The sequence below is a fragment of the Falco biarmicus genome, chromosome Z (genome assembly GCF_023638135.1).
Source record: "Falco biarmicus isolate bFalBia1 chromosome Z, bFalBia1.pri, whole genome shotgun sequence".
Lineage (NCBI taxonomy): Eukaryota > Metazoa > Chordata > Aves > Falconiformes > Falconidae > Falco > Falco biarmicus.
Window position 1 is genome coordinate 8,084,376 of NC_079311.1, and position 12,579 is coordinate 8,096,954.

A 12,579-nucleotide genomic window follows, 5' to 3' on the forward strand; every position below is an offset into this window, starting at 1 on the left:
CAGCTGTGAGTATGGTACATGCTTCACAAAGCTTGTCTCTATATCAGAAATGTATTTGCAATCTGCAGGACATGGCAACGTTAAAAATACAGGTCACAAGCCATAGCAGGGAAAGTGCAGTTGTTTGAAGTATCACTGCAGAAGTACACTGGAGTATAAGTAGCCTTTTTTTTTCTTTTTCTTTTCTGTACGTATATGCCTACTGCATGACAATTCAATTGCTAATATTCAGGTTCCTCAGGGCTATTGTATCTAGCAACACAGCTGCTATGTTCTGCAGGATGCCTAGATGTACTCCAAAATGTTTAATTTCAAGGTATTTCTTAAAAATTAATCTGTATCACCGTAACGGTCCGTTTCTTGCAGTCCCTCGGTATCCTCCAGCTATCCTGGCTATCTGCAGACATTACTGTGCATACAGTAAGATGTTCCAGGAGGAAAAGTTCTCCTTCTCAGGGTCTGACTTGTGCTCTGGTGCAAATGTTTTTTTCAACAATCACTGATATTTTATAAATACACAAATCACGGAGTTCTTAGCCATGTTTTGTGCAAACTGTTCCAGCACGGTTTCAGTGGTTCTTGTACTGAAGACCATCTAAAGGATAACTATGCAGCACGCAGAGATAATTTATTATCATACCAAATGCAAACCATCTTACCACCACATTCGATTTGCTATTGTGCCCTCCTGAGACCATCTATATACTTCCAACACTTTTAGATCTCTTCAGAACAGCATTACTGTACAACAGAAATAAATTTGGCTTGCCTTTTTTTTTTTTTTTTTTTTTTTTTTTTTTTGTGCAAAGTGACTGTTGAGCCCCTTTGACACCAATCTCGGCTTCTTGTTAAAACACACACATGAAATAAAAGCTCCTCCCTTGCCTCTGCTAGTGTAAGGCTCTTTTCTCAATTCCCACATCTAACGCAAAACTCTAGACCACTCCAAGCCAGAAAACTGGAAAGCTACCTCTATTTCTCCACTCCAGCTCTTCCCAACATCCACAGACGACTGCGACTAGAATGTGTAGAGATGGAATATCTTTTTTTAAAAAAAAAAAAAAACAACAAAAAAAAAGCAGCCTTCCCCCCCCCCCCGCTACTGTTTTATCCTCACCTGGGAGTTAGATAGCTGCCTGAATTGCAGAGGAAGTACTCTCAAGAGACAAATAAAATCACTATTTATTTTCAGCAGCATTTAAGGAAATGTCTTGCAGTCAGAGGTAACCTGCAAAGCCTTGGCACTGACAAACACACCTTGAAAGCTCTTCACTCTGGAAAGCACCAAATGGAAACCAGTCCAGAAGAGGAAGGAAGGCCTTTCAAAGGGCCAGGTCAGTCCTCCACCATGCAGTTTGTGTACTATGGGAATACTCAGAACATGGTGCACAATATACAGAAATAACAAGTTAACCATTTCCCTCCTGCTCTATGTACAGTAGTACGTGCCCTGTTTTAATTTAACATCTATGTTAATGACCTTAAATTCTTCTCCCTATTGCAGAGACTTGGGATATAGGAACCTCCTGCAATAAATTCCTTGGTTTGCATTTCCTTAATTATGGACAGACTGGAAAAGTACCGTAAGAGGTTATTGCTTCTGCAGCAAGCAGCAAAGTCCCTGCAGATGTTTCCATCTTATAGAGCATGGGAACAGATTTTACTGTTGAGTTTCATCGTGAAAAAGCACAGACCTGAATTAACTGTTTAACAAAAACAAGGGCGACACCATTGTGAGTTAACATTTGGCTCTTCAGCAGTCTTGTGCCCCCCAGATTGTGACACCTTTTGATAAAATCCCGACTTTTTAAATCAGAAAAAGAAGGTCTCTCCCAGCCTAGTAACACCTCAAGCCTCATACACCACTGCTTTAAAGCTGCTACTAGAGACACGGGGGAAAGCAGCACATGAATTTTTGCAGAGAGAGGGTTCAGAGTAGATAAAGTATGCTGGTAATTATTCTTTCACAGCATACTACTTGCAGAACTTCACATTAACAGCTAGGTTAATTACTTATACTCCCAGAGCTTATTTTGGAGTGGGCTCCGGATCCATCCCTTGCAGTGCTCGCACACCTGCTCCCATGGCTGGTGGGTCAGGAAGCTGGCCAGAAGGGCTGCACAGGCCATTTTACTGGACCACTTCCCAGACAAATTGGCAAGTATGACTTCCCTCTTGATGGCAGCAGGGATTCAAACTTATCTGTGCTCCCAGCCACTCTTTTCTCGTACAGCTATTTTGGCTGACTCTCTTAGCTAAGATGGTTATTCATTCTAGCAAGGAAATCCTTTTGCCCCTATAGTTGAAATATTTGCCAGTATAGTTTAAACTATGAATAAGCTATAAGGAGAAAGGTTTTTCTAACAAGTGCAGTGTTAAAGAGACTTTTGTCTACACACGTAGCTTTGTTATAGATATGACTCTCCCAGCATCTGAGCACCCTTCAGCCAAACTGGATGCTGGACCAGGGCTGTAGTTTCACACCTGTGGGCAGGAGTACCTCCTCACAGATTTACCTATCCTTCTCTCATCCGTTCCTGGCCATCTCTACACAATCACCATGCAGCTGCATGGAAAACTGGATCAGTTAATGGATCTGAATTAAGCACAAAAGGCACAATCCATACCTTAGCGTTTAAAAATGAGTCTTTAGCCATCTTTTAAAATCCAAATATTAAACCCAAAATCATTTGATTTATAGAGACCCCACAGCCTGTATCAAATTTTACCTTCAGCTTTAGTTCTGCAGTCTGCACTCCTGATTGCTTAACAGGACCTGTGGCCTTTAGGAAGCCACATTTCCTTGTATCTTCCTTCAATAGGCTTGAAATATTCTGTTTTATTAGAGTTTCAGAAAAGGGTCAAGAACCATCAGTAGTCTGTGGTATACAAAACCCTGCCCCACCAGAACTGCAGTCCTACCTCATACCTCGAAACCAACCACCTGAAGTCCATTTTAAAATATTAAATCTGCACCGCTCAGTTGATGACTTACAAGTTATTCCCACAGCTTTCACATTTAAGCTAAATGATGACAAAAGATAACAAAGCATACCTAAAGCATGACTCTCTTCAACTTTCAGCTACAGCTCTTAAGTAAATATAGACCAAAACATATCCAGCATTAAGCAGATCTTAAGAACATCTGTAGGATTTTTTTTAATAGGATTTTTTTTTTTAAAGAAGTGGTTAATCTACACTGCATTTATTTTCCTATATAAGACTACAAAATACTCACTCCTTGAGATCCTTGGAAACAAACTGAAGGTTGAGAAGAAGTACGGTCCTACAAAAGAAGGAAAATAAGTATAAGTAAAATGACAAACCTCCACACTTGTGCAGAAGTTTTTTGGCTGCAGAAAGAGAAGGTGATGTGCCCACAGCAAGTCGGAGGGCTCCTCCCAGTTGTACCATGGTGCAGACCCATCAGGTCAGGGCTCCTCGCAGCACCTGCGATTTCTTCTCTTCTAGGTGAGAAGCCCAAGAGCCTGTGTTTTATCCTGGCCAGCAAGGACACTGGGGGACCATGGGAGTCTGAGAAAATGCCACAGAGTGCACAGTATCTGCTGGCACTGAAAGGAAAAACAACCCCTTCTCTGCCCAAAGTATCACTGAAACATGGGAGTCCCAAGCAGTGTGCTTCCCCACCTGCCCCCTTGTCTCAGTTACGGATTGGGGTTGGCTTTGTTTCTGGAGACACAACTCAGGAACGAATTAAGTGATTAACACAGGCAACCAGCCTACTTGAAAGGTCTTGGTAACAACGGCTTTCCTCATTAGGACAATGCTCAGGCCTCCATCGCTTCCCACTCTCTCAGATGACTGCTCTCTGCCTGGCCCCCCATGCACGCACCAGTCCTGCCAGTGGAAACCAGGCTTCCCACCACGGCACCAGTGTGTGCTCCCCGCAGCGCCGACAGCCCTGCTGACCTCAGGAAGGCAGGGGATAACACCTCTCTTCTTCTTCTACACTCTTAAGCTAATTAACCTCAGCTACTAAGTGTCTTACTGGTGAAAAAGAGATTCAGTACAATCAAACTGGCCCTAAAAAACTTCAGATCTCACCCAAACAATCCTCACCTCTTCAGCTACTTACCTGCCATGGGAAGCATGGCTGAAAATAATGAAAGCCACCTGCACCCTGTCTCTATAATTGCACAGCACCAAGTGCAGCCTGTTCCTGACCTGCAAGGCTGGAAGTGACCTGCACTGCTGCTGTGCTGACACCACAGCCCATGAAGACATAAAAAGTAAAAATCAAGGAGCTTGCCAGTTGGAAACTACTTTTCTCTCTCACAAGCTGGCTCCTGGTCACATCTGCTCCTTGGCACAGCCCAAACAGCAACACCACCAGTGCCAGCAGGAGCTCACTGATAAGAATATCCCATTTTAGCAGCAATGCTGACTTTGCTCAGCTTTACTGAATCCTGAAATTATGCTGCTGGACACAAAAACGTAGGGCAGCTATGCTGACTAGCTCAATTTGCGCGGCTTTGTCCACAGAGTGTTACAGGGAGTTTGCCAACCCTCTGCAAACACTTACACTAAACAAGCTGCACCAAAAGATTAAATCCTAATGAATACAGACTTTATTCCAGCAAAAGAAGTGCTTATGGATTAACATTTAGGTGCTATTCAGGACTCAGCATCACTGGAAAGGTGAGCTAGATCCAGCCCCTGTTGTCCCCTCCCTCCAGCCACAGGTTCCTCCTCCTTGACTTGCACTTGCCTCGCCCTTTTGCAGTAATACCTCTCACTCGTCCAGCAGAAAACTGCCCCCGCTGGGCTGCGCGACAAGTTGATGGCGCTCACACGGGTGCCAGCAAGCGCTGGAGCCTGCAGAGAGGGGGCAGCAGGAGCGCACAACGAAGTGGAGCCTCACCGGTGCTCCATGTCACCTGCGAGCATCACCCAATGCTGCAAAACCCCAGAGCGGGGCTCAGGCAGAAATAATACCACTGGAGAGCTGCAGTCCCCACACGAGTTGGCAGTGGGGTCTTCAAAAATCCCTATGCATGACTTGCAGTGATTGGAGGCTTACACGCTATCTCAAGCTATGCAGCAGCTGATAACACAGACAACCTTAAGCCCTGAAACGGCTTGCTGCAAATTTGTCTGCTCCGCAATACCTCCTGACTTAAAGCCAGGAAGTTTTAGAAGTGAGCAGAATTTGACCTGTCTGCTTAACTAGCACATACAAGTAAACTCCCTTTACAAATGCCATGGGTTACACGTGCAAAGTCTGGCACACAGTTACAAGTCCTAAACATTGTCTGAGGTTTTCCAGAACAAAGTTTAATGTTCCACACAGAAATGAACATATGAAGGCACTTCACAAAACACTGAGGCAGACAGGTGATGCAGCGGTTGCATAGGACCACACAGCAGCCATCACCTTCTTACAGCAGCTCACAGAATTTGACACAAGCTGGTTTTTGACCTGGAGAAACTGTGCTGGTGTAACCAGCTGTCTCCCCTGCTTCAGTGTGAGAAAATGCCTTTTAAAAAAATAATCTCAATTTAGCAGGGCATCAGGCAGAAAGGTCTCACCTACCCGCTGGCAGGTAAGCAGAAAACAGCTCTCTTCCCTTGCATCCCTCACAAACCAGGACTGTACAGGGGACTCAAAACGTGGGGGCCCAAGAGCTTTACACAGCACCAAAGCGACCCTCTCCATCACTCAGCACCCTCCCAGATGGTGCCTGGCTCTCTGCTAGCTTTTCTGGCTAGTGATGCACACCGAACAAACAAGTTCCAAGGACTGGAAACAGCAACTCCAGGATCTCTCAGCCTGTAATTGCAACTGCCCATTCCAAGTTTCATGTTATACAGAGCTTATTTTCCCCCTGCATGTTACTTTACCTAAGGTGAAAACCATATGCCACCTTTTTTGCCACTGATCCAGATTGGCAAGGTCTTTCTGGAGCTCCTCAGTATCACTTTCTGATCACCTGAAAAATCCAAGTATCACCTCCAAGCTGTGACATCTCAGTACCTTCTCCAAGCCACACCTGAAACTTTAGGTGAAACTGGCTCCAGAACTGACTCAACCGGGGAAATCAGAGGTGGGCTCACTTCCACCACTGCTAAGCCAGACCCCTTTCTGCACATCATTCCTCTCACCTAACATGTCAGCTGACACCTTTTCCCAATCCACTCTCACCAGTTTGGCCAGGTGAGCCCAACACTTCTGAAACACTGCGAACTTGAAAACCCTGTGATCCCACACCTGGGGCATAAACTCCAGAGTCCCACCCAGTTAGCCCAAGGAAGTGATCATGGAAAAAACTGTTCGCCCCCTTAACAGCTGGAGCAACATCCACATTGGAGGGCTAAGGAGTAGCAATAATCAGGTATCAACTCAGCTGAAAACCAAGTTACAAACAGCTCCAGGCACACTTCACTTAAGTAACTACTCTTTATTTGCCTCTGAAGATTTTATTTAAGATAACAAATGTTCTCCTACACAAGACTGGTTAAAAAAAAAAACCACATTACAAGAGGAGCTGCGACAGTCAGGTCTTGAATCTCAAATTGTGGAGGGCAAGAACTCAAGACCTAGCCAGCTTTCTTATCCAAATCCACTATTTTGCTTAATAGTCTTTGGGCAGGGACTGCATCTGCTCACAAGACTCAAGATCTGCACGCACACACCGCACACGGCAAATAACTTCAATATTTGTAAGGCATCACTCTTGCATATAAAGCTAACTATATACTGCTTTTCAGGCATGCTGACTCCGAGTGAGCAGAAGATGCCTTCATATCAGCACATTAGACACTGTGATGTATAATAAAACTTTTCATATGCTTCGATAATTTTTAAAGAGCTATGTATTACATAGGAGGAGGCGAGAACAAGGTACTGGTGCTCCCTGGCAATGCCATCCTAAGGATTTTCCTGCTCCCCTCCTCCTCTTTTCAGCCTCGGCGTTTACAGCCACCCTCTGAGCCCAAAAAAGTTATCTGTCAGTTTGGAGCACTGTTGTGTCAACGAGCGCAACTTAAGCTGAGGAACTCCTCACAAGCAGAAGAAAAAATAGGGAAGAAAGACTACCTGCACTGAAAAGTCCACTGAATTACTACAGACAGTGTTATCACTGCCACAGAGGATCCCTCCTTACGTAAACACTGCAGCGAGCACATCGGTCACATCAGGCCTGCCAACAGCTGCAAGGACCAAGGAGCCAAAGCAGCCAGCAAGGCTGCACTTAATGAAGTTCAGATCACCAGCTCTGACCTCCAAATGCATAGTATATTGAAACAACCATGCTGTGGGGTGGCACAGTCATTCTGATACATGGATATGGATATGTAATGGGAATTTAGCCTGCTTTGGTGGCTCTTGATTAGTTTTGATTCATCTCCTTAGGTGGCTCCTAATCCTCCCAATTAGTTTTGAAGTTTTGTTTTGTTGGTGTGGTTTTTTGTTGTGTAGGTTTTTGGGGTTTTTTTTAATACACCATGTCTTCATACAATCTAGACAGTATTAAGTGAGCAGGAAAACCCAAAACACTGTAAAAAACTTAGCACACGGCTGTGCAACTTGGTTATTGTATAAACCCTAGAGACACAGCGCTCATCATTACACAGAGAGTGCTTCACAAATACCAGTGCATTTATCCTCTATTCACCATAAGCAGGCATTACGACCATCTAACAAGCAGTAAAAGAGAGACAGGATTATGATCTGTGGTACCTGCCAGTTTTGGGGGTCAACTGCGAAAAGTCAAAAGTTCTGATCTTCACTGAGACTCACTGGCACTTGATATTCTCACCTGTAGCTCCTGGTTCCCTCCACTTTACCCACAACCAGTGCGCAGCAGCAGCAGTTTGCATGAGGGATGCTGCCAAAGGGAGCACTCGATCGCCTGGTGCCAAAATCAGACTGCCAGCACCAGCAGCAGCACCAGGTGACCAGAAGCAGCGTGCAGAGGCAGACGGGAACGTGACTCCCTGGCGCACCTCATCAGTTCACCCCATCTCCTGGAGCCACAGCTCTGATGTTGCAGCCCTGGGGCTCAACAGGTGCAGCTTTGGGAGAGGGAAATTGCTTGGAGATGCTGGCTCCGAAGGCAGGATTGCCTCTCGTAGGGAAGCTGACAAATAGATTTACTTAGCTGTATTGGATAACAAAGTTGTACTCTTGTCACATGGCCACCAGCTGCTAAACAGCTCACGTGTCTGAAAAAGCAAGGTCAAGCTCCTTTCTCTACCCATTTCCTCCAGCACTTGTGTGTCTCTTCCGGACCCTCATTCAGCTTGCTAACCTAGAAGATGATGTTCCCCAAAAAATAGTTAAATGGGTATTTTGCTCCAGTGGAAAGAAGTGGAATAGGACTTTCCCCTTTCAGGAGTCAGGAAACCTCAAACCTGTCCAAGCCATCTCAAAATCCCACTCTGGACTTTCACAGCTCAGTTGTGTCTCTGCTGATCACCTGTGCAGGGTGCAGGTGAAGCACTATGATCAGGCCATCATATTTGCTATGACAGAATTTAGCTGCCCTAAGTTTTTCCTGCAGTCTGGTGTCTTGTTAGCCATGACCCCCTGACATCTGAAACAGGATACACATCTTAGTCACTTCATACCAGACCTCTGACTTGTCCAGGGCAGTCCTGTGCCCTAGAGGAGGTTGGAATTCCGCAGGAAGGTAATGCAGTTGACTGCTCACTCATTCTCTCTCCCAGTCTTCTCCATCACTCCCAGTTAACTCCAGTCTGCTCTTCTGTTTCCCTAGGGCTTATCTTCCCATCTTCTCCAGCCAAGTCTCACATCATGAACTTCCCAGCTGCCCATCATCAATCACCCCACCACAGGTGCCAAAGCCCATACTTGTATACCTTAATCAAAATTAATAGTGCCACAGATGATGCTCTGGGATCTTGAAGCATGCTGGTCACTATGGTTGAAGGAAATCTAGTCAAGAATGTCCTGTCACCTGAATGTGGTCAACCCCAGACCAAGATGATGGAGCACATAAAATGAGCAGGAGATCAGGGTTTGTTCTCACCTACACTAAGCTGCAGAGATCAGGTCTGCCAAAGAGATAAAATTTCTATCCTGTGTTTCTGAAGGTGGAGGTGAAGTTAGATGTTTTCAATGTAAGAATTTAATTGCCTCTCAAGTTTTAACTGACACACAAGCCAAGAAAATTCTTAGCAGAGTTAACAACAAGAAGCAAGCACTTAGTTTTTTATGCAGACTGTTTAAATTTGAGCCTTAAGTGATTAAGTATACAGACCCTGATTACATGCTCCCTAGGTTCTACAGGTTATGGGGTAAGCAGGTCATCAGAGGGTTATCCTGACACACACTTTTTGCGATATTACTTGTGTTACACAGATAAGATCACCCAGCACAGAACAGAGGCAGCAGTGGAGCTGTATGTTACCTTCCTTGCATTCCCTTCACTGCGTCCACCATTATCACTAATTGCTGATTTTAAGTCTTCATTGCAAATTTTTCAGTTGCACCATCAGAACTGAAATGGGTCTGCAAGGTAGCTGAACATTAAGGTAGTGAGAGGGAAGGTATCACCAGATACGGACCATCAATCCTGTCCTCCTCCGGCATCTGGCACCGCACAAACACGGTGAGCTAGCAGATCACACCCAGACCTACCTAAAATGGAGACAACAGAAAGAGACAATTTCTTCTCCTTCCTCCCCCTGATGCCAACGTTCTCGTCAACTATTAATAAAACAAACCAAAAAAGCATCTGCAATGAGGTGACTGAGGATCACATCCTGAATAGTTCTGCGGGAGGTTTTTCTGTCAGTGCAAAAGTTAGCAATGTGTGATTTGGTTGAAGAGTTTAAAAGACGACCCTTTCTAAACCCAGAAATTCCAGAAGCTAGAGTAAGAAAGCTCGAAGTTTTTATGTCCCATTATTCTTCCACTTGTCGCTGCTCAAATGGCACATTCAAACTCCAGCAGGGCGAGATTACGGAAAGCAGACCTGCAGGAAGAATCACAGCGTCATTGACCGTCAGGGAGATGAAGAAATAGTCAAATAGGGAAAAGAATTTTAGTTGTTTTCTTTTATCATAATGACCACCAATAGCTCTTTATTTAGTTTGCAATATCCTGATGATTAGGCATGTATTGCTCATTTTTCATGCAAAATTACATTAACTTGGAAATTTATCCTGGTTTGGAAAGAGAAAAACACAGGGCAATAATTAAGTTGTTTCATAAATCAGAAATAATTAAACCTCTTCCGAGACACATATACCTGCAAGTAAAGAAAATACTTTTACTACAGGTAGCACAATTTCCAACTCGTCAAGTGCTGAAAGGCGCAGAAGTGTTGGGACGTCAAACCGCAGCCTCGCGTGTGGCACCTGCTCTCCGCTGCCACCGGCGGAGCGCGAGGGATGCGCTCCGGTCCCGGGCGCGCCGGTCGCACCTGCACCCCGCTGCCGGCGGGAGAGCATCCCCTCCCGGGAGCACGGAGCTCGCCTGTCCTAGTGACTTCCAGGCTCTCTGCGCGGACGCCGGCACCACGAGCAAACGCCAAATCGCCCGAGTCACTTCCAAAGGACGGCACCTGGCGCACGCGGCTCCAAGGCGGGGCAGCCCAACGGGCACCCGTCCCCGCCGTGGGGATGCTGCACCCGCCGGGACAGCCCCGCGGCGCGGGGACGCGGGCTCGGGTCCGTCAGGTATAACGACAAAGCAGCTGATGCTCGCCGGGCGGCACGCCAAAGGGCTGCGGAAAGTTTACCAAGTGTCACGCAGCGCGGAGAAGGTGCGACGACCTCCAACTTCCACCGGGCGCTCCGCACCCGTTCCCCGCCGGCGGCGGCTGCGTCCCGGGGCGCCCACGGAGCACGACGCGCGGGGATCGGTCCCCACGGCACCTGCCCGCCGCCACCGCCGGCGGGAGGCAGGAGCGCCGGGATGCGCACCGAGCACGGGCGGTGTAACGACGCGAACCCGCGGGGCTCGGCAGCCGCCGCGCTCACCTTGCCACCCGGGCAGCTCTCCAGCGCTCGCTGGGCCGTCTCGGTCAGCTTGACGTGCGGCACCTTGACATTCGGTCTCCCCGTCCCGCAGGACACGCCGTGCCTCGCCCCGTCCCTCAGTCCCGCCATCTTACACGCCCCTCAACTGCCGCCGCCGCCGGCCGCTCCGGCCACTCGCGCGCTACAGCCATGCCCGCGCAGCCGCGCCGCGCCCATTGGCCGGGCCGGGCGGAGCCCCCCGCTGAGGGGCGGGGCGGGGCCGCGGGGCCGGCGCGCGCTGGGCGCCAGTCTCGGTAAACGGCCGTTGGGCCGGGCCGCGCCGGGCCGTCGTCTTAGCGCAGAGAGCGGGGTGAGGGCCCGGCTGGCCGCGTCCCGCCGAGGCTGCGCCTCCCGCCGGGCCTGAGGGGGAGCACGGGGAGCGCCGCCGCGCCCTGTGCCGGGAGGAGCCGGCCTCGGGCGGGGAAAGTGAGGCGGCGCAGGTGCGGACACCGGGAGGCGCGGTGCCCTGCGCGCTCCGCACGCGTCACCGTGCCCCGGGCGGTGCTGGTCCCGCAGGCCGGTTGGCCGGTTCACCTGCCGCACCGCCACCGCTAAGTAGTGTTTTTTTAAAAAACAAAAAAGGAGGGCGCTGGCCGTTGGAGCTGCGGAAGCAGCGGTGCAGCGCGAACCAGGGCTCACCGGGTGCTGCCGCAGACAGCTGCCCGCCTTCGCTGCCTCACCGGTGGCGGAGCAGCTGCAACGCCGGGCGCGGCCGCGGCGCGCTGCCCCTGGCACGGCTGGCCCGGCGCCGGGCGCTCAGCCCGCAAGGGTGCTGCGGGGCCGCGGCTGTGCGGGAACTGTCCGAGGAGCCCCCGGGCCTTCCGGCACCCCACGGCTCCCTAAAAAGAGGCGAGCCGACAGCATCCAGGGGCTCCCGTGTGCTCCGCGCTGACGTGCAAGGGTGATCAGTTTTGCGCTGGCCAAAATTACAGGCTGATAGTTCTGCTGACTGCAGGTTGCCATTTAAGTTACTTACATGCGTGCGAAATACTTTATAGGCAGCTTAAAATCGTTGTGCTTTCATTTTCCCCATACCCAATCTTACTCCTGGCTCCACAATTCATCTCAGTCAGCCAGCACACAAAAAACCCCCGTGACCCAAAACCTTGTCCATTCTTTACAGAGTGAAGGTTTAAAAGCAAACTAGTTAAAATGCATTGACTGTTATCTTCCAAAGCACATTCTTAACGTCACAAATTAAAATCTTGTCTTTACCTTCAAGAGCATGTCCGTATCTGCCCTGATCTGGTCTTCTGACTGCCATGCTGAGATTGTAATTTGCTGTTTTGGTTTTCTTCTCCACCAATATTGTTCTTTTCTTCCACTAGTAGTTGCTCTTTGTTCTGTACTGCCCTGGACCAAAACAACTTTCTGATATATGTATATACACATATATATATACACACACACCCCTATATGCATGTATATGTATATATACACACATATATACATGCATATACAAATAGATATACACACACATACCCTCATAGAAACCCCTTTCTTCAGGTCATTTCTTACCTGTTTGGCTTCACCTTTTTATGGTTGTTATTTCCTGGCCAAACTAAGTAAACA

At 48.1% G+C, this 12,579-nt stretch overlaps 1 protein-coding gene across 1 annotated transcript in view; it reads right to left on the reverse strand.

Annotated features, from left to right (window-relative positions):
• The window catches only part of ELL2 (elongation factor for RNA polymerase II 2), a 36,706-nt gene extending 25,609 nt beyond the window's left edge, over positions 1-11,097 (reverse strand). Inside the window, exons 1-2 of the mRNA XM_056325004.1 lie at positions 10,969-11,097; positions 3,239-3,286 (exon numbers count right to left, since the gene is read on the reverse strand). Of these exons, the coding sequence (XP_056180979.1) occupies positions 3,239-3,286; positions 10,969-11,097 (177 nt within the window). The remainder of the gene's footprint in view (positions 1-3,238; positions 3,287-10,968) is intronic.
• Positions 11,098-12,579: the final 1,482 nt, after the last annotated feature.